A 22,268-nucleotide genomic window follows, 5' to 3' on the forward strand; every position below is an offset into this window, starting at 1 on the left:
AAGAAATGCGGCACTCAATATGAGTGATCAGCAAATCTCCAAACTTTATTGATAGGCACATACATTTATATTGGTGCTAATGAGGCCAATACATATTGCAAAAGGCGAGCTCATTATTGGTTAGTTACTTATCAGCTAACTACGCCTACCTTAGCATTCTTGTGGCTACTATGTTGCAGCTGTCCACATATTTTCTTCATATTTCTAACTAACCATCCTCTCCCCCATCCTGATGTTGCACCAAGGGCACAATGCCCTTGCCAGGTTTGGACACTGACTGCTGACTCCTATCCTCATCTCCTTCTTGCTTAATTAAGGGTATTATATCAGTGTGACCTTTGTCAACTAGCTAGCTGTTCACAAAATCCTCCACAAAAGTTCTCTGTTCTATTCCAGCTCTGGGCTTTTTTCCCATACTGCGTGCGACAAGACTGTAATTTTTATTATAATTATAGTCGCTGTTATCCATCTAATTTTTAAGAAGGCTCCTGTGATTGATAGGACATTCCTTCCTCTCTCACACAGCCCGGCTCCAGCTTTCTGCTCCTTGATGCTCCTCTCTTGAAGCTCTTCGGGGAGGGACTGCCACGACCTAAGTCACCACCTCAGGTCTCCTTGATGTGCTGACTGCTGGACAGCCATCCCTTGCAGAACATCTTTCCCTCTCTGCCCAGACCTTCCTGATTCAGGGCAGCATCCCAAATGAGCTCCCAGAGAAGTTTCTGCATGTCACTGCTAGCCAGCGTGTCCCCGTGCTGGTGCAGGAAAGCTTTGTGAACGGCCACTGCTGGGAAAGCAGGCTGAGGTGGCACAAGCAGCTCCTGCACTGCAGTGCAAGTTTCTCAGAGCTCCTGTCACAGCCCCAGCCCTGCTCCCAGCTCTGTGCATTCTGCCCCAACAGAAACAGCCGCACCAGGCAAGAATTTACTGCTTTTGGAAAAATATTTATTTATCAAGATCAAGAAAACAATCATTGTCTGCTAATACCAAGTATCACTATCACTAAATGTACCACTATCACCAAAAAAAATCACCATCCTCCAATATTAACTATCACTATTGCTAATACAATCACTGTCCTCTAATATCAAATAATGCTATCATTAAAACAATCACTATCCTCTAATATTAACTATCACTATCATTAAAACAACCACCACCCTCTAATATCAAGTATCCCTATCACTATCACTAAAAGAATCACTACCACTATCACTATTTATGACTATCACTATCACTAATACAATCACCCTCCTCTAATATCAAGTAACGCTATCATTGAAACAATCACTATCCCCTAATATTAACTAACGCTATCATTAAAACCATCACTATCCTCTAATATTAACTATCACTATCATTAAAACAACCACCACCCTCTAATATCAAGTGTCCCTATCACTATCACTAAAAGAATCACTACCACTATCACTATTTATGGCTATCACTATCACTAATCATCTATCACTATCACTAATCATCATCCTCTAAGAGATAGTAGTCCTGCTGGTATTGGTAGGAGGGGCAAGAGGATGCTGTGGGCTGAGGTGACTCCAGGGAAATCCAGTGGTCCTGTGAAGAGGCATTGTCAGCCAGAGCACAGAAGGAGCAGGTGGGCAGAGGTGACGGGTCTGCGCTCATGTTCTTGTACAACTGGGCGAGCTCTGCTGCAAAGAGCTCAGGAAACAGGCGGCAGCTGTCCCTGAACCCGTTGCCTTGGACTCTCTCGCCGCTTCCCACTCCTTCTCCTGACTCTGCTTCACCTCTAGGCTGACCACTGCTTTCCCAGGAAGAGTCACAGTCCTGTGCTGTTGCCTCTTTGTCCTCCTGGCTCCTCCTGTAGAAACAGATTTCCAAGAAGACTCCTCACAGATAGGAATTTGGAGCACAGTTTCCTCAGAGCCCTGCTAGGAGCAGCCTGGGCGCTCCTGCATGCTGCAAAGACTTCCTTGCCAATGGCAGCAATTAATAACTCACCTGTCTCTCCTCAGCAGCTGATGCATGACTAGATAGCCAGACACTGCCCCAAGCAGAAGCAAAGCTGAGGCTGCTACTGTCCCTACTAGGATGTAGTACTTGCTCGGGTCACAGTGTCCAGCAGTCTCGGCTTTTTGCCCACCGGATGACCCTGGCAGGAGAAGAGACAATGCAAGAGTCAGCGTTTGTGCTCTGCACTAGGCATAACCCCACAGTGTGCTTCAGATGCCCAAGGACTGGCACTGCTAGTGGATCAGAACTGACATCTGATGTCTTCAGAGATGGCTTCCTCTGGCTCTGGTGTCTTAGCATCAGGGACCAAGAGGGATCCCATCAAGCTCTCATGCACAAGAGCCCAGTGTGTGCCAGGGAGCAGCACTGCCCCATCTACTCCTCCGGGCTGCAGGCCCGGGCTGCGTGCTGGGCACCTGCAATTCACCCATGGAGAGCACTGCAGGGATACAGCAGAAATGCTGCTCTTTGCCCAAGACAGCATCTAGCAAGCACTCACCTGAATATTCCTCAGGCTCAGCAAGTGTCCTGGTGTCCTCTATTGGTTCTCTTTTTTCATGTGAGCCTGGCACAATGTCACTTTCTTCCACAGCTAAGGTCTCCGGTACAGTCTCAGAATCTGTCTCTTCAGAAAAAAAAACCATTGCACACATTAAGCAGAAGCCACTGCCCCTCAGCACAAGCACGGTACCATGGCCTGGGCATTCCGGCAAGCGGCGCTGACGAGGCCGCTGTCCCCCCCAAGACAGGAGGAATCGACAGCTGGATTTTCTGCAGTGCAACAAGAAGTGCAGACCCAAACCAGCCAAGACTTAATCAACCAAATGACCCACAGAAGGAGTACCTTCAGGTTCCCCCTCACCCTTGGACTCCAGCTTCAACCCGTCCCTGAGCCTGAGCTTTGCAAGGGGCAGCCAAGGCTTGCTCTGATGTCATTGCTGCCTCCATGCTGTGCTGAGCATGTGGCAAACCCAAATTCAGCACTGGCCTTTGCCCAACATCTGGATGCCAATGTCTGCACAGAGCAGCCCTGGCCAGGAATGCTACAACTGCAGCAGCAGCTGGAGAAGCCCCTGGCAGTCATCTGGAAGCACAGCTGCGAGCAGAGGCTGTGCTGGACCATCTCTAGGGCTCCCTGCAGGAGCTGTGAAATGGAGTGGGCCTGCAGCAAGACTCTGACTGAGTGCTTCTGCCTGTCCAGGATACAGCACATGCCTACAGGAACCAAAAGCTCAGCTTGCCGGCTGCCAGGGTTAACAGAGTGGGATATACTAACCAGATGGGGCTTCATGCAAGGCTGCCAGGAGCTCCTCTGGAACATCCGGCAATCCTTCAGGGAACTCTTCAGGAACCTTGTCATCGTTCATCCCTATTGTTAGATTTACAAAAGCACGTTAACCCATGACGGTATTTTTCTCGTGAATAAAACAGGGAAAAGGGGCGCTCCTTTTTGTGAAGGCAGGACAGACTGACTACTCACGCTTGAGGTACCAGCTCGGAGTCAGCACGGTATCTGCCCCTCGCTCAGGGGCTGAAAGAGCACTCTCTGTGTCCACAACTACAACCAAACACCCACAAGAAGTTACCATCACGTGCACTGCCCTCATGGGCACACCTCAAGGCCTGGATGTGGGAGGCACTGATAGGGCACGCTCAGGCAGGTCTGCATCCTCACAGCTGCAGGGGGGTCTGGCTGCCCTTGGGACACTGAGCTGGCAGCTCCCACATGAAGGGAAAAGCCGTGGCGTGCCCACACAATCTGTGTGCGGGTCAGCCCTGGAGCCGGGCCAGAAGGCTGGACAACCAGAGCGGAGGGACGGACAGCCACTGCTGAGTGATGGAGAACTGGTGCTGAGCTTCCGGGCCTGACCCGACCCTCCCCACATCCTTGCTCCTTAGGAAGCTCTCTCCATGCTGCACCCTAAAGCAGCTGCAGCCCCTCACACCTCCCCTGGAGCCTCTGCCCCTCTGCCTGCCCCGTGCTGCCTTCCTGGCTCAGCCATCCCTGCTCCCGGCCCCGCTGCTGCCAGCCAGGGCTGTGTGCTGGCCCCTGCCTGCCTACCTGCTCCCTGCCCAGCTGCTGGAGCACTCTGGGCATTCTGGGCTGGCAGGGCCACGAGAAAGAGCAGCAGGAGGTAGCGGCTCAGGACCATGATCCCCCCTGCTAGCAACACTCTGCTGCTGCTGCTGCTGCTGCTGCTGCTGCTGCTGCTGCTGCTGCAGTGTTGCCCAGAGCAAGCACTGAAGAGCACAGTGGGGCTCTGGAACGTGACATCAAACAGAGCTCTGTGACCTCATAACAAAGTGATGGCTGTGAAGGCCCCAATGTACACCCACGTTGCCTGTGAATTCCTGCACCTCCCCTCTACTGAATTTCCTTATTCTGCACAGGAATGGAAGGAGCCAAATGGAGAAGGGCTGGAGTATTTTGGAGGCAGCATTGTGCATGGGAATGCAGAGGCACTCATGTCTTATTCCTCAGAAATTCCCTAGAAGAAGACCTGGATGAAGGCTGCTGTAAAAAGCCCAAATTCAAGAGTGTTTCTTTGGTAGTATTTTTGTCTGAAAGAATTGTGGCAAAAACCTGCTTTTCCCATGACTTCTGCTACAGTTTCATGACCTTTGATGGCAGCACTGCTTCCATCCTCCACTGTCACGCAAACATGGCTGTGCAGTGCTCACGCATCTTCCCCGTCAGCCTGGTTTACTCCCTTTTCCACTTCCAATGCTACTTAAAGCTCTCTCAAGGAGCCCTGCTAACTCTGGAGCCAAGAGCCTTTTTCCCTTTGAGGCAGATGTAGCCCATGTGCCACCATCAGGCCTGCTGTCCTGTAGAGTAACCCACGCTCAAACTCCCACACTGTTGCTGGGAACACCAGGCTGCCAGCTATTCACCTCTAGAGCCTTCCTGGGTCTGGCTCACTGCACGTGGCGGAAGAAAATACCACATGCGGCCCAGATCCCTCAAGCAGTCATCCAGAGCCCCTGAGCTCCCTCTGCCTTGTCCTCGGACACCATCAGGCACCGCCACGGGACACACACAAATGTCTTGGTTGCTGCAGATATCTGGTAACACTGCTGGCCTTTTAGCTGAGCAGCTCTTCTGGCAAATAAATATGCATGACTTATGTGTGCCAGGCAACCTACGCTCAGGAGCTCTTGGACAGCCTTCTAGAGCACCTTTGGTACAGTTGTCCCTGAAGCACCACTTAAGCCCCAGGTGTTTCCAGCTGCAAGCAAAGAGGCACTGACAGATTTCCACCCCTCGGGTCTCTCTCTAAGGCTCGTAAGAGTCCTATGCAGCTGACAAGCTGCAGAAACTCGGCCCATGGCATCCTCTGGAATCAAGCACACATCACTGCCCACTGTGAAGGCCGCAGCCCATAATGAGCAGAGGGCCAGAGCAGGCTGGAGGATGTCTTGGTGACATCTCCTTCCTACGTAGGACCCAGGCAGGCTGCCCAGCTGCCTCGGCCTTGGGTCTGAGCGCCATCTCGGGCCCTCCATTCCTGCCCGAGGGGAAGCACCAATGAACACGGCCCTCCTTTGTTCCTTAAGGGGCCACACGCCCAGGCTCTCCCTTACCGCGCTCCGCGCCATTGTGCTGCTCGGCGGCCCGTCACCAGCTGCGGCACCAGTGTCCCCAGAGCTCCTGTGCTGCTGCTGAAGCCGCCCGCGGCGTGTGGCCCGGCGGGGCGGCAGCGCTGCCCGCAGCCCGCGGCCTCCTCGTCCCCTGCTGCCGCCATTGCGCACGGGGCCCTGAGGGGCGGGCACGGGGCTGCGGGGCTGTGCCGGCCCCGCTTGCCGGGCCTCAGCCCCAGCTGCTGCTGCTGGCTCGCAGCGACCACTGCAGCAGGAAAACACCTCGGGCTTTACTGGAGTGCATACAAAAACTGCCCCTGGGCTTCTCCTTGTGTGTTGCTCTAGCCACTTGCCTGTCCCTTGCTTGCCCGCTATAGCCCTGTTCTTTGCCACTCGCTCTCTATTTTGTTGTCCCTCCAAAGCTTCTTCAACAGTCTCCATCCCGCCCCAGCCCAGCGTTCGCTCTCTCCTGCTCCCTCCTGCTCATTCTGCGTCTCTTTCCTCTGTCCCTGCTGCCCCTTCCCGCAGCTCCGGCCCCGTTCCCTGGCCCTCTTTTGCTCCCCTTGTCTCTCCGTTCTGCTTCCTGCCCCTGTCTCTTAGGTCTCTATTTCTCGGCTCCGCTCCCTGGGCCATGCTCGCTTCAGACTCCCAGGCGAACCGCCCCGGCAGCCGCTCTCTGCAGCCGGGACACGGCGGAGAGCTCTCCTGCGGCGGCACGACAGCGGCCAATGGGGCCCGGCACCGGCGCCTCGGCCCTCGCGCCGGAGCGGGGCCGCTCCGAGGCAGCGGCGGCAGCTGGAGCTGCGGCCCGGGAAGCGGGGCCGGCACAGCCCCACAGCCCCGGGCCCGCCCCTCCCGGCCCCAGTGGCAGAGAGCAGGGATGAGGTGGCAAACCAAGGCACTGGCGACTGGACAGAGCAACACACAAGGCAAATGCCAGGCACGCTTTTTGCCGGACCCCATTGAATCCAGAGCTCTTTTGCTGCTGCAGTGGCATGTCAGCTCCCTCAGAAGCAGCCGAGGCATTTCAGAAAGGGCACTGCAGGGCATGAGCATGCATATGTCCCACAGCTCTCAGTTGTGCATCTGGAAGGCTGCAAGTGTGGGTGTCTATATGAGAAGAGTTTGTGAGGCTTGCTTCAAGGGTTGAGGCACAGCTCTCTTCTGAACAGAGCCTTGGGCTGCCCTCTCAGGGGGTGGCTATCTCAGAGCTGCTGGTATCTCAGAGAGGCCCACGAGAGACAGCGCAGAGGCGCAGCTGGAGCTGCTGTGGAGAGCAGAGGAGAGGAACAAGGGTGAGGAGCTCAGTGGTTCCTCTTCATCACTTCAAAGGGAAGAGCATTGTCTTGGGACAGTCTTTACCGCCCGAGCAAGAAGTAGCAGGACCCCCCCAAAAGCCCACTTGTGGTAATCGGCGGAAGAAATGCAGCACTCAATATGAGTGATCAGCAAATCTCCAAACTTTATTGATAGGCACATACATTTATATTGGTGTTAATGAGGCTAATACATATTGCAAAAAGCGAGCTCATTATTGGTTAGTTACTTATCAGCTAACTACGCCTACCTTATCATTCTTGAGGCTACTATGCTGCAGCTGTTTACATATTTTCTTCATGTTTCCAACTAACGAACCTCTCCCCCATCCTGATGTTGCACCAAGGGCACAGTGCCCTTGCCAGGTTTGGACACTGACTGCTGACTCCTATCCTCGTCTCCTTCATCCCTAACTAACGGTATTATGTCAGTGTGACCTTTGTTAGCTAGCCAGCTGTTCACAAAATCCTCCACACTTCCCCTGTTTTTCTGTTGCACAAGCATAGTCTGATTAGATGCAGCAAATATCATTCTTTGAACCATGTTCTGTAAGCACATGCAAAAACAAGGCAAAACTAACACTACTAACAAAGCTATAATGCCTACTATAATGATAACTCTAACAACAGAGCGCAACCATGATCCCAAGCCTAATGATTTGAGCCACTCATCAATACCAGAGCCCGATTCTACCTGTAAATTTCCAGTTAACCTTCGCAGCTCAGAGAGCTGGGAGTGAATGGACTGGGAATGATCAGAGAGGTTCATGCAACACATGCCCTCAAATTCTTCACAACCATGGCCTTGTGTCAGTAAAAGGGAGTCAATTGCAGCTCTATTCTGAAGCGTTGCATAGCGAATAGAATCAACATCAAGCAAAAGGTTAGAAAGTGCTAAAAAGGTGGCATTAGTTTGCTTAGCAAGCCAGCACCCTAGCTTGTTTAAAATGGCATGGGCACCTGCTGCTGATACCCCTGGCAAAAGAACAATATCCATGCAGCACACTGAGTATTTTGACACTTAATACAAGCTAATCTCTTAGGCCCTCTATGATAAAACGTATGAAGTGCTGGAATCAGGCTTAGTATACTGTCCAGAGATTGACACCGATCAATCGCTCGGTCAATGGCAAAGCTATAGTGTCCTTTCAGTTTGAGAAGTATCAGTCGAATGGTGATCAGCAGCTTTGCCTCCAGTCGCTGACGGTCCTTCTTGCTCAGTTGTCTGGGGTCCGGTTCCATCTAACACAGCTGCTCGGGTCCATTTAGCAGGTACCCACAAGGATCCTGTGGGGGTAGAAACACAAAGATACCCGCGGCCCCAGTATAATACCTTAGCAGGATCTTGCCATTGTCCTGTCTTGGGGTCTCTATACTTTACCCATACGTCCTGCTTCACACTATCTTTCTCTGTTACATAATGACGAATTACAGCAGGAACTTTGCTTTCCCCAAAAACACACAGGTGATTTAAAACAAATAGACATTTTAGCAACCTCTCTTGCGGCTCTCTAATATCTTTGAATTTACCTAGATATTTTTTCAAAGTACCATTAGCTCTCTCTACAATCGCTTGTCCTGTCGGGGAATTAGGGATGCCTGTCACGTGTTCAATCCCCCACATTTGCATGAACTGTTTTATTCTTTTGCTGCTGTAGGCAGGTCCATTGTCTGTCTTAATATGTCGTGGCACTCCCATTACAGCAAAGCAGCTACTGAGATGCCTCTCCACGTGCCCTGCTTTCTCACCAGTTTGTGCTGTGGCCCATATAAAATGACTGTAGGTGTCTATAGTAACATGCACATACTTTATCCTTCCAAACTCAGCAACATGTGTGACATCCATTTGCCAGGTCTCATTTGTATTCAGCCCTCTGGGGTTAACTCCTAGACCTAACCCGCAGCCCCCGTTATGATGACTACATATGGGACAGGCTTTGACTATTGCCCGTGCCTCTTCCATAGATATCTGAAATTCTCTATGGAGGCCTTTTGCATTTTGGTGAAACATGGAGTGTGCCTCTCTGGCCATAGTCTGCCTGGGAATTGGAGTCACATGTGTGATTGAGACTAGCTTATCTGCTCGTGCATTACCCTCTCCTAGGCCAATATCCCACTTATGACTTCTGATATGAATGACAGAGAAAGGATACTTCCTCAGCTTAATTGCCCTCTGTAACTGTATAAACAGCTCATGTAACCTCCTGTTCTGAACTTCTTTTATAGAGGCATCTTCTATTCGCTCGCATACTCCAGCGACATATAAAGAATCTGTCACAATATTGAGGGGCCCAGAAAAATGCATCATGGCCCAAACAACAGCCAATAACTCCATCGTTTGTAAAGTATCCAACTCGGAGGCCTGGAGAATCTGATGGTGCCATTGTCCCTTTTCCTGCCAGGTCACTGCAGCAATTCTGGATTTTCTTCCTGCATCCGTGTAGGCTGTTACAGCATCCGACAGGGGTTTCTGTGACCTTTTTGGGCATTGAATCCAACCCCATTGCCCTATCCAATTCAACGGTATATTGGGGATATCATCAGTGGCAATCACACTTCCAGCTCCCAACAGTGCCTCTTGTAATTCCACACTGTTTATCAGGTACCAGGTCAATGTGTCTTTCTTCATTGGTACCCGTATCTGATCAGGCTCCTTTCCCATGATCTGTAGTGTCCGTTCACGACCCTTTTTGAGCAACTCAGCCAAAATTTCAATTTTTTGAAGAAGGGTTTTATGCTGTTGAAGTGGAGGAGATATCCATTCCAAGGCCCACACCTCCCCCGTTTTTCTGTTTTGCTGAGTAAGTGCACCTAGTAAGTATTTAGTTCCACACCAAACTGTCAGCTGTATAGGGAGGTTAAGGTCTCGTCTCCGGACACTGCCCTGCGTCACACAGTCCAGTATCTGTCTGTCTTCTTTGCTTGTTGAATGGTCAACGTTTCTCTTGCTCTTGATAAAGTTTCACATTCTTCATTGAAATCCATCTGGATTTTGCACCTGTTAAAACACAAACAAATCCCACGTCCCCGCAGGAATGAAGAATTTTCTCAAAATCTTAGAGGTGAAGAATGGGTCCTGGTTTCATTTTGCAATGTTACATAGAGAAATGTTAAGATAAGAGTAATTAGGAATAAATTCAGATAATACACACAATGAACAACACATACAAAATCAGAAAATTACCAAACACTACAACACTGAACTCTTATCCCAGAGTCTGCGACAGCTGATAAACCTTAAAATGACAGAGAATTGGAGAAATCATGTCCGGATTCATGTTTCTCCAAATCACCTCTGAAAATGGCTCAGCCGTCATAGATGGTCAAATTGCCAAGTCAAAAGGACTTGAATACTATTTGATGCAGAAAACATCTGGGTTGATTGTCAATCACTCCATCCAAATAGAGCTAGAGCTTGGCCAGAGCCCGAACTCTAATTGGTGAGTGTCACTTAACATACTTTTTAATCAGGACTTTTAAAAACAATCCTTATAAACAAAAAACTTCAGGGTTACAAACCAATTAAATTATCAAACAATTGAATCCTTCTGAAGTTTCTGTCAAGACAGAGATTTTCCAAACACAGCAAACTTCTTGAATTCTCTGCTGGAGTATTCCTGTAATAATAATTAAAAGAACTACAAAACTGGCAATTTGGATAAAAACCCTCAAAAACATCTAAATAGTTAGGAAATAAAAGACAGGATCCTGAAGAGACACGTGTCTTGCAGGTGATCACACAAAAAAAAAAAAAATAGAAAAACACATGAAAGCCGGCTGCAAACACCACAACAACATACTAACAACAACTCTCATCACAAAAATCTGAAAACTCCCTAACAAGAAGTTCTTGAAGGGGTTAAGACAACCTTCCCAAAGTATTCATCTAGTATTAACAACAATCACTATCTATCAGCATTACTTACAAAAACTGAAAATAACAAAGGTTATAAACTTAATATAAATAATTCTTAAAACTTTGAATCATTGGGGAATCGACTGATGACCCCACAACAGGGTCTGATTGACCTTTCCCAAATGCTTTGTCTTCCAAGACACCTTGGGTAATTAAATATTTGCTAATACTTTCATCTTTACACGACATTTTGTTTCCCTGGGAATAATTTTTTACAATAGAAGCAGTTCCCTTTTTTTTTTTTTTTTTTTTTTTTTTTTTTTTTTTTTTTTTTTTTTACACTGAGATTTTTTACTGATTGACAACAATCATTAACTGAAGGATAACAGGCTGGTAAGGCTGGACAGTTTGCATAGATATTTTAAAACAAAACTGAGAAAGATGACAGATAATTTCAAACACAAATAATTTCACTTAAAATAAGGACAGTACAAAAACAATTAGCACATTTACATCCATTTATCTAATGCCATCTCTTAATGAATAGAAGAGAGCAAAGACCATAAAGACCATAGTATACAGAAATATTACAGTTTAAATCTTCTCACATGTAGTCCAAAAAGAAACTAGGAAGTTTATTTAGATTCTGTTCCCTTAAAAGGTTGTTCCTGCCTCAGGTAAGGGAAAGGCAATGAAGTCATCAAACTTAAAGCAATCAAATCCAAATACTCTAACAGTTTTAAAAAAGCAAACACATTTACAAAAAAAACCCAAAAAACTGGTAAACAAACTGTAAAGCCTGTGGAACAGTTGGGTAAAATGCCCAGTATAACATCTGGATGAAGCACTGTGTGAATTTTCAGAAGTTTTTCATCCTGATCTTGAAGAAAATTCCTGACCTGTTTTTTCTCAGACACTTGTTTGAATTGCTGCGATGGGCTGGCTGCTGTGGTTGCTAGGCAGCTGTGACAGGGCGGTGCTTTGAGGAATGTCTGCCCGCACCCGTCTCCGGCCTGCTCCGGCAGAGCCTCAGTCTGTGCTATCCCGGGGGTGCGGAAAGGAACGCTCTCGCCCGGACCCGCGCAGCCCCGATCTCCTTTGGGCTCCGCTGTGCCTGGATTTCCGCTCGGGCTGGTTCCCCCTGGCTCTGCGCCAACACCCGCAGCCAGCGGGAGCATGTCCCGCACCGCTTGTGCTTTTGTGCGCTTGCAAAAAGTGAAAAAGCCCTCCCAGCTCCAGCTTTCGGGTTTCGCGTTACTGGTGCACGTCCGCCGCCGCTACCACTGGCACTGCGCTTGTCGCTGCCGCATATTCGGTCCCCGCGTCTCGCCTTGTCTGGCCCGGCCCTGGCTGGCACTTCCCTCGCGATCTGTGCGCTTTCTCCACGGACAGCTGCCGTGCGAGTTTTTTGTCACCGTGCGTGTCATTGGACCCGCGGTGCGCGTGCCCGCCGCTGGCACCGAGCATGCCACCACTGCCATACGCGTTCTCGCCGCCGCGTCTGCCCCGGGCTCTCCCGCGGCCCCTGTTGCCCTCCTGGTCCCGAACTTACGCCACTCTGTTAATTCATGTACTGTATAAGGATTTTGAGAAACTCCTTGTGCACACCCGTAAGCTAACAACTGTGGGAGCTCTTTCTGCAAGTCTATGTCCTTAACCTGACGCTTTTTTAAAAAGCAAGTAAATAAATAATATGCTGCTTGCCTTTCCATTTCCATTTCCATTTCCATTTTTGAGAACGTCGACGTTTTTGCAGCCCTTCAAGGTCTCGGCAGCACGTATCGGCCGGGCTCTTCTATAAGGTCACCCAGGGCGCGGCACTTTTCGCTTTTTCAGCAGTGCTTATTCGCCGTCCTTGCTGCTGTAGGACCCGAACTCCTTCACCGATCCACCGTGGTTGCCGTTACCGATTTAACGTCCGGGGTCACCATTTGTGGTAATCGGCGGAAGAAATGCAGCACTCAATATGAGTGATCAGCAAATCTCCACACTTTATTGATAGGCACATACATTTATATTGGTGTTAATGAGGCTAATACATATTGCAAAAAGCGAGCTCATTATTGGTTAGTTACTTATCAGCTAACTACGCCTACCTTATCATTCTTGAGGCTACTATGCTGCAGCTGTTTACATATTTTCTTCATGTTTCCAACTAACGAACCTCTCCCCCATCCTGATGTTGCACCAAGGGCACAGTGCCCTTGCCAGGTTTGGACACTGACTGCTGACTCCTATCCTCGTCTCCTTCATCCCTAACTAACGGTATTATGTCAGTGTGACCTTTGTTAGCTAGCCAGCTGTTCACAAAATCCTCCACACCCACTGTCCAGAGATGCCTTCAAGCATCTCTCTGGCAATTGCTGCCGGCAATATCCTCCCCACACACTGCAGGCAACAGTCAGCCTCAACAGCAGCTGTGCTGCATTCCTTGGACAACAGCTTTGCTGCACTCACACCTCCAGCTTTGGCTGCAGATGGCCCAGCTGGAGCAGGCATGGGCAAAGGCCTGCAGGACCACTGTCAGTCGGACTCGTGAGCCCAGGACAGCAGTTCCCTGGCATGCTGGTGTCTTGGTTTAGGGCAAGTTTGGGAGATAACCCTTAAAGGGGCTTCTCTACAAAAGCAGATTCAATTCTTCTTCTCTCCTCTAACCGGTTCGGGAGAAAATATCTCTTTGGAGAAAAGTGGAAAGAAATCTGTTTATTAAATAATAGAAACTAAATAATATTAAACAATAAAACAATATTAAATAATTTAAGGAAAAGCAAACTCAGAACAGTCTCCTCCCTGGGCTGCAGCTCGGCTTACTCAGTCTTTAATTAGTCTCTCTCGTGCTGGAAACGCCGCGGCCCAGGCCCGGCCAGGGGCCACAGGTGGAGCTGCCGGTGCTCTTCTGGGTGTTCAGTTAAGAGCAGGCTTGAATAGGTTCAAGAAAAAAGGAAAAAATCACAATTTGGAGAACTTCTTTGCTTCAGCTAGCTAAAACTAACTAAAAGCAAGAAAAAGGGAAAAAGGAGCTTTGTCTTGCTGTCTGTCTATTTGCAGACAACACAGTCCGGGAGCAGGAATGTGGAGGAGTGAGAGCAGTCTGAAAACAAACTGCGCGCTTCTTTCTTCTCTTCTTCACTGTCTGGAAGAGAGTCTTAAAGGTGTAAAACTTATTATTCAGTATAAACAGAACAAGACGATTGGGGATAAAAGCATCATATAGTCAACCCAGGATATTCTACTCTTTATTCTTATATCGTCACCTTATTACTAAAACTAATATATATATTCTAACTCTACAAACACATACATTATACATCTAATATACAGCTATATATAGACAATGGTGGCAACATTCAGCAAATAGTGATATTTATACATGGTTCTCACTCAACAATCAGATCTCTTTGAGGTACACATCGTGTTCTTCTATCTTTTTGCATTATTTACTATGTGCAACTTGGTTCTTGAGCAAAAACAACCTCACGAATGGGTTTGTCTGTATTCGAGGCAGGATTGATCTAAACTGTCTTCTCTAATAAACTTCTGACATGTACTACTGGGACTTTGTCTTGGTCTGTTTGATGGCAGCACACGTCTTACAGTCATGGATAATTTGAGAAATATTGTCTATGGTTAAATCTACTTTTCGGTTTCGTGCTCACTTATAGCTGGTATCTCTACTCTGATGATTTGAGGCATTATGGGCTTATTGAGTTAGGAATAACTCTCTCTTGTGCTCCTAATTTAGGTCTATCTTGGACACTCTTATCTTTGCAGCCTGGTCTACCTGCTTATTGTTTTGGTGCTCTTTATTGGCTCTACTCTTGGGGACATGGGCATCTATATGGCGGACTTTTACAGGTGGCTTCTTTATTTTGGTAGCGATGTCTTTCCACTCTTCAACAGCCTAAATTGGTTTTTTTCTACGTTGCTAATTAGCCTTTTTCTACCTTTTTAGCTATTTTCACAGAGCATTGGCTACTATCTATGAATCAGTGTAGAGGTAGAGCTTTGGCCACTTCTCTCTTTCAGCAATGTCTAAGGCTAGTTAAACAGCTTTGAGTTCAGTAAGTTGGCTTGATTTACTTTCTCCTTCAGTGGCCTCTGCAACTTGTCGTGTGGGGCTCCATACGGCTGCTTTCCACTTGCGATTCATTCTTACTATGCAACAGGAACTATTAGTAAAAAGAGCATATTGTGGTTTTTTTGTTGGCAGTTGGTTATATGGAGGAGCTTCTTCAGCACGTGTCACTTCTTGTTCTTCTTCATTAGTGAGATTGAAGTTTTTACTTTTTGGCTAGTTTGTAATTATTTCCAGAATTTCAGGGTGATTTGGCTTTCTAATATGGGCGCGTTGTGTTATGAGAGCAATCTACTTATTTCATGTAGCATTGGTGGCATGGTGGGTAGAGGGAACTTTTGTTTTGAACAACCACCCCAGTACTGGTAGTCGGGGTGCCAGGAGGAGTTGTGCTTCGGTGCTTATTACTTCTGAGGCAGCTTGGACTCTTTCATAGGCTGCTAAAATTTCCTTCTCTGTTGGAGTATAGTTGGCTTCAGACTTTCTGTAGCTTCGACTCTAAAATTTCAGTGGTCGGCTTCAAGTCTCCCCAGGCACCTTTTGCCAAAGGCTCCAGGACAAACTATGGTTCTCGGCTGCAGAATAGAGCACATTCTTCACATCTGGTTTTGTCTTGACTGGGCTAAGGGCTACTGCATGAGCGATCTCCTGCTTAATTTGGACGAAGGCTTGTTGCTGTTCAGGGTCTCAGTGGAAAGTGTTTTTCTTACGGGTGACTAGATAGAGAGGGCTCACGATTTGACTATACTTAGGAATGTGCATTCTCTAAAAACTTATGGCACCTAGGAAAGCTTGTGTTTTCTTCTTGTTGGATGGTGGAGACATTGTTGTTATCTTGTTGATGACATCAGTGGGAATCTGACGCCGTCCGTCTTGCTACTTCACTCTTAGAAACTGGATCTCTTGAGCAGGTCTCTTGATTTAACTTTTCTTGATGGCAAAGCCGGCTTTCAGGAGAATTTGGATAATTTTTTCTCTTTTTTCAAACACTTCTGCTGTTGTCTTCCCTTATACAATGATGTCATCAATATATTGCAGATGTTCTGGAGCTTTACTCTTTTTTAGTGTACTTTGGATTAGTCTATGGCAGATGGTAGGACTGTGCTTCCACCTCTGGGGCAGCCGGTTCTAAGTGTACTGCACACCTCTCTAGGTGAAGGCAAACTGAGGCTTGCATTCTGCTGCCAGCGGAATGGAGAAAAATGTATTGGCAATATCGATAGTGGCATACTACTTCGCTGCTTTGGACTCAAGCTCATATTGGAGTTTTAATATGTCTGGCATAGCAGCACTTAGTGGTGGAGTCACTTCATTCAATGTACGGTAGTCAACTGTCAGTCTCTATTCTTCTTCAGATTTACGCACAGGTCAGATGGGGCTGTTGAAGGGTGAGTGGGTCTTGCTGACTACTCCTTGGCTTTTTAGCTCTTGTATTATCTTATGGATGGGAATCACAGCATCTCGAGTGGTTCTATACTGTCGACAATGTACTGTGGAAGTGGCAATTGGTACCTGTTGCTCTTCTCCTTTCAGAAGCTCTACTGTAGATGGATTCTCAGACAGTCTAGGCAAGGTATTCAATTGTTGGACGCCCTCTGTCACTACAGTTGCTATCCCAAATGTCTACTTTAGTCTTTTTGGGTCTTTGAAATATCTAATTCGCAGATAATCTATGCCCAGGATACATGGGGCCTCTGGGCCAGTCACAATAGGATGTTTCTTCTACTCATTCTCAGTCAAGCTTACATCAGCTTCTACTAAAGTGAAGTCTTGTGATCCCCCTGTCACACTAGCGATAGAAACGGATTCTGTCTCTACGTGTCTTGATGGAATTATGGTACACTGTGCACCAGTGTCGACTAAAGCTTTATACTCTTGTGGTTCTGATGTGCCAGGCTAACGAATCTATACTGTCCAGAAAACATGATTTTTTTTAGCTTCTACTTGGCTAGCGGCAGGGCTCCTCTAAGCTTGGTTATCTTTCTTTCTTTGGGCATATGTCTTAGAGGTTTTTTCAAGGGGATTAGACATGTCATTATTATTATCATACCTGGCAGTTCGGCTATGGGCAACTGGAGCTGCTTTCTTTGTGGTGGAACTTCCTCTCTGAGCCTTGTCTTCTTTCAATTCACACACCTTTTGGGCTAGAGCAGCGGTGGATTTTCCATCCCATCTCTTCATGTTTTCTCCACAATCACGCAGAAAGAACCACAGCTCAGCTCGTGGGGTGTACCTTCTCTCTCCATCTGGGGAACGTCTGCGTTGGGTACTAGAACTTCTGATTTGTATTGTCGAGATTTGGAGAAGGTCTTCTTTAATTTCCTCTTTGAGCTTCTTATGATTCTCCTCTATCTTATCCTCTAATCTCTGCAGACGTGTTTCTACCGCTGCGATTCTGGCATGTGTTGGGCTATGTACAGCATCTGCATAAGCTCGGAGTTTCTTTGCCATGTCAAGCACGGTCTCATCTGTGTCATCCCGCTTCATGATAGCTAGAGCAGATGCATATTTATGTGGCTTAAGTCGTACTAGTTTTCGCCACATCACAGATGTGCATGGTACCAAGTCTGGATTCTTAGTTGTTATGTCATTTGAGAATATAATCTCCGCCACTGCCATTTCTTTCAAGCGTTGAATCCTTTGTTCTATGGTCTTCTACTGTGTTTGCTGCATGTAGAGATCATCGGCATATAGGTATCTTTGCGCTACACTGTCTAAGACCCGTGCCCAGAGGTTGTGAGGGTTAGCCCCCCTCATCATGCCTTGGTCGATGACAGGATTATGTGACAGGGATCCTAAATGTCTCGCTTCTGTGCCGTCCAGAATTGTAGCCTCGCCTGCAGCATCTCAAAGACGGACTAACCAGCTAATTATGGATTCATCAGATGGTCGGTTGTAATCTTTCTTTAGGCTACGCAGGTCTTTCAGGGAGAAGGACTCAATATTGGCTTCTGATCTTGTGCCAGTTGCTTTGACTCCTGATTTTATGTCAGGAAATGTTGAGGGTCCTTCTCCTGCATCATCATAATTATCATTTATTGGTCAATCGGTCTTGTCTGTGCACTTCCTACTTTTAGTGCTAGTAGCAACAGCTATTGGTTGAGGTTTATTGTTTGGTTTAACCGCCGGCTTAGGCTCACTATGTGGTTTAGCTGTTGGCTTTGAGCCTGGAGTGTTGGTTGTAACTTGAGCGACTGGGATAGCTCTTGATGTATCTCCCTGCCCCTCTTCCTCGGTCTGCTGCCCTAGAGTATCTAGCAGTGTGCGATAAGCATATGCCAGGGCCCAGCTCACTGCAATGATCTTTTTCTCTTTAGGGCCATCATTGAGATACTTCTCTTTCAGATATTTTCCCACTTTAGCTGGGTTCTGAATTTGTTCATGGGGAAAGTCTTAGACTATAGGGTCAGAGAATTCTTTCAGGATTTGGCTCATATTTTCCCATTTTCCACCCCACTCAGGATTCTCCACACGTGGGTCTGCTTCTGGGTCAGGGGTCTCATCAGCTTTTCTAGACATCTCAGCCCTCATTCTAGAGAAGCTGCAGACTATATAGCGGAAGCCTACTAGATTAAATGCCAGAAAGATGGTCTGTTTAATATTCAGGGGAAACTGAACATTTTCTACAAGTGACATAACAGATTCAAAGGAGAAGAAGGAAAGGAAAGGCTGGAAAGCCTCATTCCCTGCTCCTCCTCTAACCAGCTGGGTGCAATTACTAATAAATTCCCAAAACATACTGCTAGAATTGGGATGCAGGGTGGTAGGACGAAGAAACCATAAACCATACATATCGTAAACAGACGCCAGTATTTTTGTAAACGCCTTATAAATCATTATTACTAAGGCCAACACAATAGCTAATCTAATTCGTGCCCCTTTACTGCAAAAACTACGTGATAGGGACAATAATCCTAGTGACTAGAAAGGTATTGAAACCTCAAAAAGGTCTAGAGACCAGAGCCATATAAAGGCCTCCTTAAGAGACATTACAAATTCAAATAACATGGCTACTGGGTACTTTAACCTACTACACACCAAGCACAACAAACCTACAATCAATAAAGGGTTTTTTTTTACTTTCTCAAGCCACGCGTTGGGCGCCACTAACTGTATTTGTCTTGGTTTAGGACAAGTTTGGGAGATAACCCTTAAAGGGGCTTCTCTACAGAAGCAGAGTCAATTGCCCCTCCCCCCTCCAACCGGTTCGGGAGAAAATATCTCCTTGGAGAAAAGTGGAAAGAAACCTGTTTATTAAACAATAGAAACCAAATAATATTAAACAATAAAACAATATTAAACAATTCAAGGAAAAGCAAACTCAGAACAGTCCCCTCCCCGGGTTGCAGGTCGGCTCACTCAGTCTTTAATCAGTCTCTCTGGTGCTGGAAACGCCGCGGCCCAGGCCCGGCCAGGGGCCACAGGTGGAGCTGCCGGTGCTCTTCTGGGTGTTCAGTCAAGAGCAGGCTTGAACAGGTCCAAGAAAAAAGGAAAAAATCACAATCTGGAGAACTTCTTTGCCTCAGCTAGCTAAAACTAACTAAAAGCAAGAAAAAGGGAAAAAGGAGCTCTGTCCGGCTGTCTGTCCATCCACAGACAACACAGGAGCAGGAATGTGGAGGAGTGAGAGCAGTCTGAAAACAAACTGCGCGCTTCTTCCCTCTCCTCCTCACTGTCTGGAAGAGAGTCTTAAAGGTGTAAAACTTATTATTCAGTATAAACAGAACAAGACAATTGGGGATAAAAGCATCATATAGTCAACCCAGGACAGCTGGTTTCTTGCAGTGCCTCGCTTTCTTCATCTGAGACAGGCACTCCGTCACTTCTTTCCACCTGGAAGGCATTCCTACATTCCATCACTTGAGAAATCGAGCAGGAAATACCCCCATCTATATTGCCTGAGTCTTAATCTCCCTGAACTAAAAGTTAAGTCAAGTCCAAAAACAGGAATAAAGGAGCCTGCAACTGCCACACTCGCTCAAGCAAAAGATCACATCAAAGTTTGTGGTATTCCTCACTCTCCCACAAGCCAAGCAATTATTGAAAGAGCACATCAAACATTAAAACGCATTTTAGATCAACAGAAAGGGGGAGCAGAGGTCACACCACAGATGAGACTGAACAAAGCTTTGTATGTTTTTAATTTCCTAAACAGTTCGTTTTGCAGAACCTGATCCATCAATTTTTAGGCATTTTTCAAATAACACTCAGGTGAAACTGAAAGAAAATCCACCTGTTTTAATTAGAAACCCTGAATCTGGACAAATTGAAGGTCTTTTCCAATTAATAACCTGGAGCAAAGGGTATGCTTCTGTCTCTACAGGTGCTGGAATTAGGTGGGTCCCAGCCAAAAATGTCAAACCATATCGCACCCCAGAACGTGTTGACAAGTCCAGAACCGAGGAAGCAAGTACACAGATGTGAGCCGAGCACAGAGATCCCTGGTCACGCCTGACGTTCCTTGTGCATCGGTGGAACCTGCAAATTCTGGTTTTGTGTTAATGTTATTTACAAGTGTGTCAATTGTATGTCAAATGTTTGTTTTATAGAGCTGACTTTTGGCAAAAGTTTGGGTTTTTGTTTTTGTTGAAAGCAAAATTTTAGAAATTGATATATATGTAAGGATTCTGCCAAAATTTAGCTCATGGATAAGATGAAGCAAATGCAAGTTGTATGTTGGTATTGGTGGGTTTTAATTCTTTTTTGTCGTGCAGATTTGCCTGTGGAACAACCAAAACCAAATGTTTGGGTGACCTTAGCCAAGGCAGCCGGCTCAGATACCGTATGGTTGTCTAATTCGGAACCAGAAAAACCTTTCTCAACCTGTCTGGTTGGTGTGCCAGTAAAAGAGTTGCCTTTAGTCAAAAAACAATCCAATGGTAAGCCAGGTGAAATTGACAATGGAAACAATCCCACACTGAATTGGAACCTTTGGGCCAAAAAACTTCCGAGGTCAGCTTCTGAACCCCAAGAATTGGAAATCCTTGGTTCTTTAACAATAGATTTTTGCTTTACCTTCATAGCTAGTGCTTGGCGAAAAGGTGATCCTCCAAATTTCAATGTTACTCCCCATTACTTTGCATATAGAAATTTGAGGTTTTGGTGTAATTCTTCAAACAGTTGGGATGTGCTTCCTGAGGCTGACCTATATCCCCGGCAATTGCCTAAGGGATATTGGTTCATTTGTGGAGACAGGGCTTGGCAAGGCATTCCAGCACACCCTGAAGGTGACCCTTGTGGCATTGGGATGCTCACTGTAATTGCACCCTCAGCTAAAGCAGTCATGAAAAGGAAACAAAGGAAAACAAGATCTGCTCATCATTATGATGGAACTGTCAGAGTGATTTCATGCCTTGGAAAGCTGCAAGAAGGGTTTCAGCAAGTATATTTTTACCCCAATTGACTTCAGCAGTGGCTTTGAAACAATTAGATCGAGTTGGGTGTTGGCTGAGCAAGCAAACTAATGCCACATCCTCTGCCATTAGTGATATGTTGACCGATGTTGATAGTGTTGGACATGCTACCCTTCAAAACAGAGCAGCAATTGACTTTCTTTTACTGGCACATGGACATGGTTGTGAGGAATTTGAAGGACTGTGTTGTATGAACCTGTCTGATCATTCGGAATCCATTCACAAAAGCATACAAAAACTGAAAGATTTGACAGCCCAAATTAAAGAGGATGGTGAATCCTGGTTGGATGATCTGTTCCAAGAATGGAGCTTTGCACCTTGGCTAAGGCAACTTTGCAAGATAGGTCTCTATATATTGGGTGTTTTGTTAATGCTTCATCATGGCCACACTGTGGGTCAGCAGCCTGTCTTTGAAAGTGGGAGAAGAAGGATGTTGTGCCACTGAGGCAAGAAAAGTGGTTTCCAAGGCTGTTCACAGGACACCCCAGGAGCTCGTCAGACAGCACAAGCTCCTGGGAGTGCTCAGTGTCTCTGACAAGCTCAGGAGGAGCTGGGCCCAGGGGCTGTTCAGCAAGGCCCAGGCCTCACAAGCCTTTCTCAGGCCACCGTGTGGCCGGACAAGGCCGGGGGCATTCACTACCACAACCTGAAGCACAAAGTTTTGATGTAGGATAAAAAGCCATGGCCCAGTGGAAGTGGGCTGTGTCCTCAGGCCTGTGGGAGAATCACAATGCAGATCCTTGTGCTACTGATTCCATCTCTCCCACTTTTCTAAGTTCTTGGTGGCAAGGTCATTTAGGTTAGACACACAGCTCACTGTAGCTTTCTGCACAATGAATTAAAGTGAGATTACACATCCCAAATCGTGTTATCTTACCGTTTAACTGACTGATTTAAGGAATTTCTGGAGCAGCAAACTTGCTTCCTCAAATATTTACTGTCTGTGGCACAGAGAACAGAGGAAAGATTTAATGTCAAAGGCATCGCCCAGGCAATGCTCTTTTGACAAGTTCTGCCCTGAGCTTTCCTGAGGAAGA

At 46.9% G+C, this 22,268-nt stretch overlaps 1 protein-coding gene and 1 long non-coding RNA gene across 2 annotated transcripts; both read right to left on the minus strand.

Moving 5' to 3' along the window:
• Nucleotides 1-137: 137 nt before the first annotated feature.
• LOC135287874 (uncharacterized) lies at nt 138-5,480 on the minus strand. Its single transcript, XM_064401096.1, has 6 exons — nt 4,052-5,480; nt 3,470-3,547; nt 3,266-3,358; nt 2,489-2,614; nt 1,978-2,128; nt 138-1,837 (listed from the first exon to the last, which is right to left on the minus strand). The coding sequence occupies exons 1-6, from the start codon at nt 4,140-4,142 to the stop codon at nt 1,474-1,476; spliced, it is 903 nt and encodes a 300-aa protein (XP_064257166.1). The 5' UTR covers nt 4,143-5,480; the 3' UTR covers nt 138-1,473.
• A 1,535-nt stretch (nt 5,481-7,015) lies between these two features.
• Nucleotides 7,016-13,061, minus strand: LOC135287879 (uncharacterized). The gene is made up of 2 exons (XR_010351341.1): nt 12,448-13,061; nt 7,016-8,174 (listed from the first exon to the last, which is right to left on the minus strand). It is a non-coding gene; the product is annotated as an uncharacterized LOC135287879 (long non-coding RNA).
• Between the last annotated feature and the right edge of the window lie 9,207 nt (nt 13,062-22,268).

The sequence above is a fragment of the Passer domesticus genome, chromosome 31 (genome assembly GCF_036417665.1).
Source record: "Passer domesticus isolate bPasDom1 chromosome 31, bPasDom1.hap1, whole genome shotgun sequence".
NCBI classification, from domain to species: domain Eukaryota; kingdom Metazoa; phylum Chordata; class Aves; order Passeriformes; family Passeridae; genus Passer; species Passer domesticus.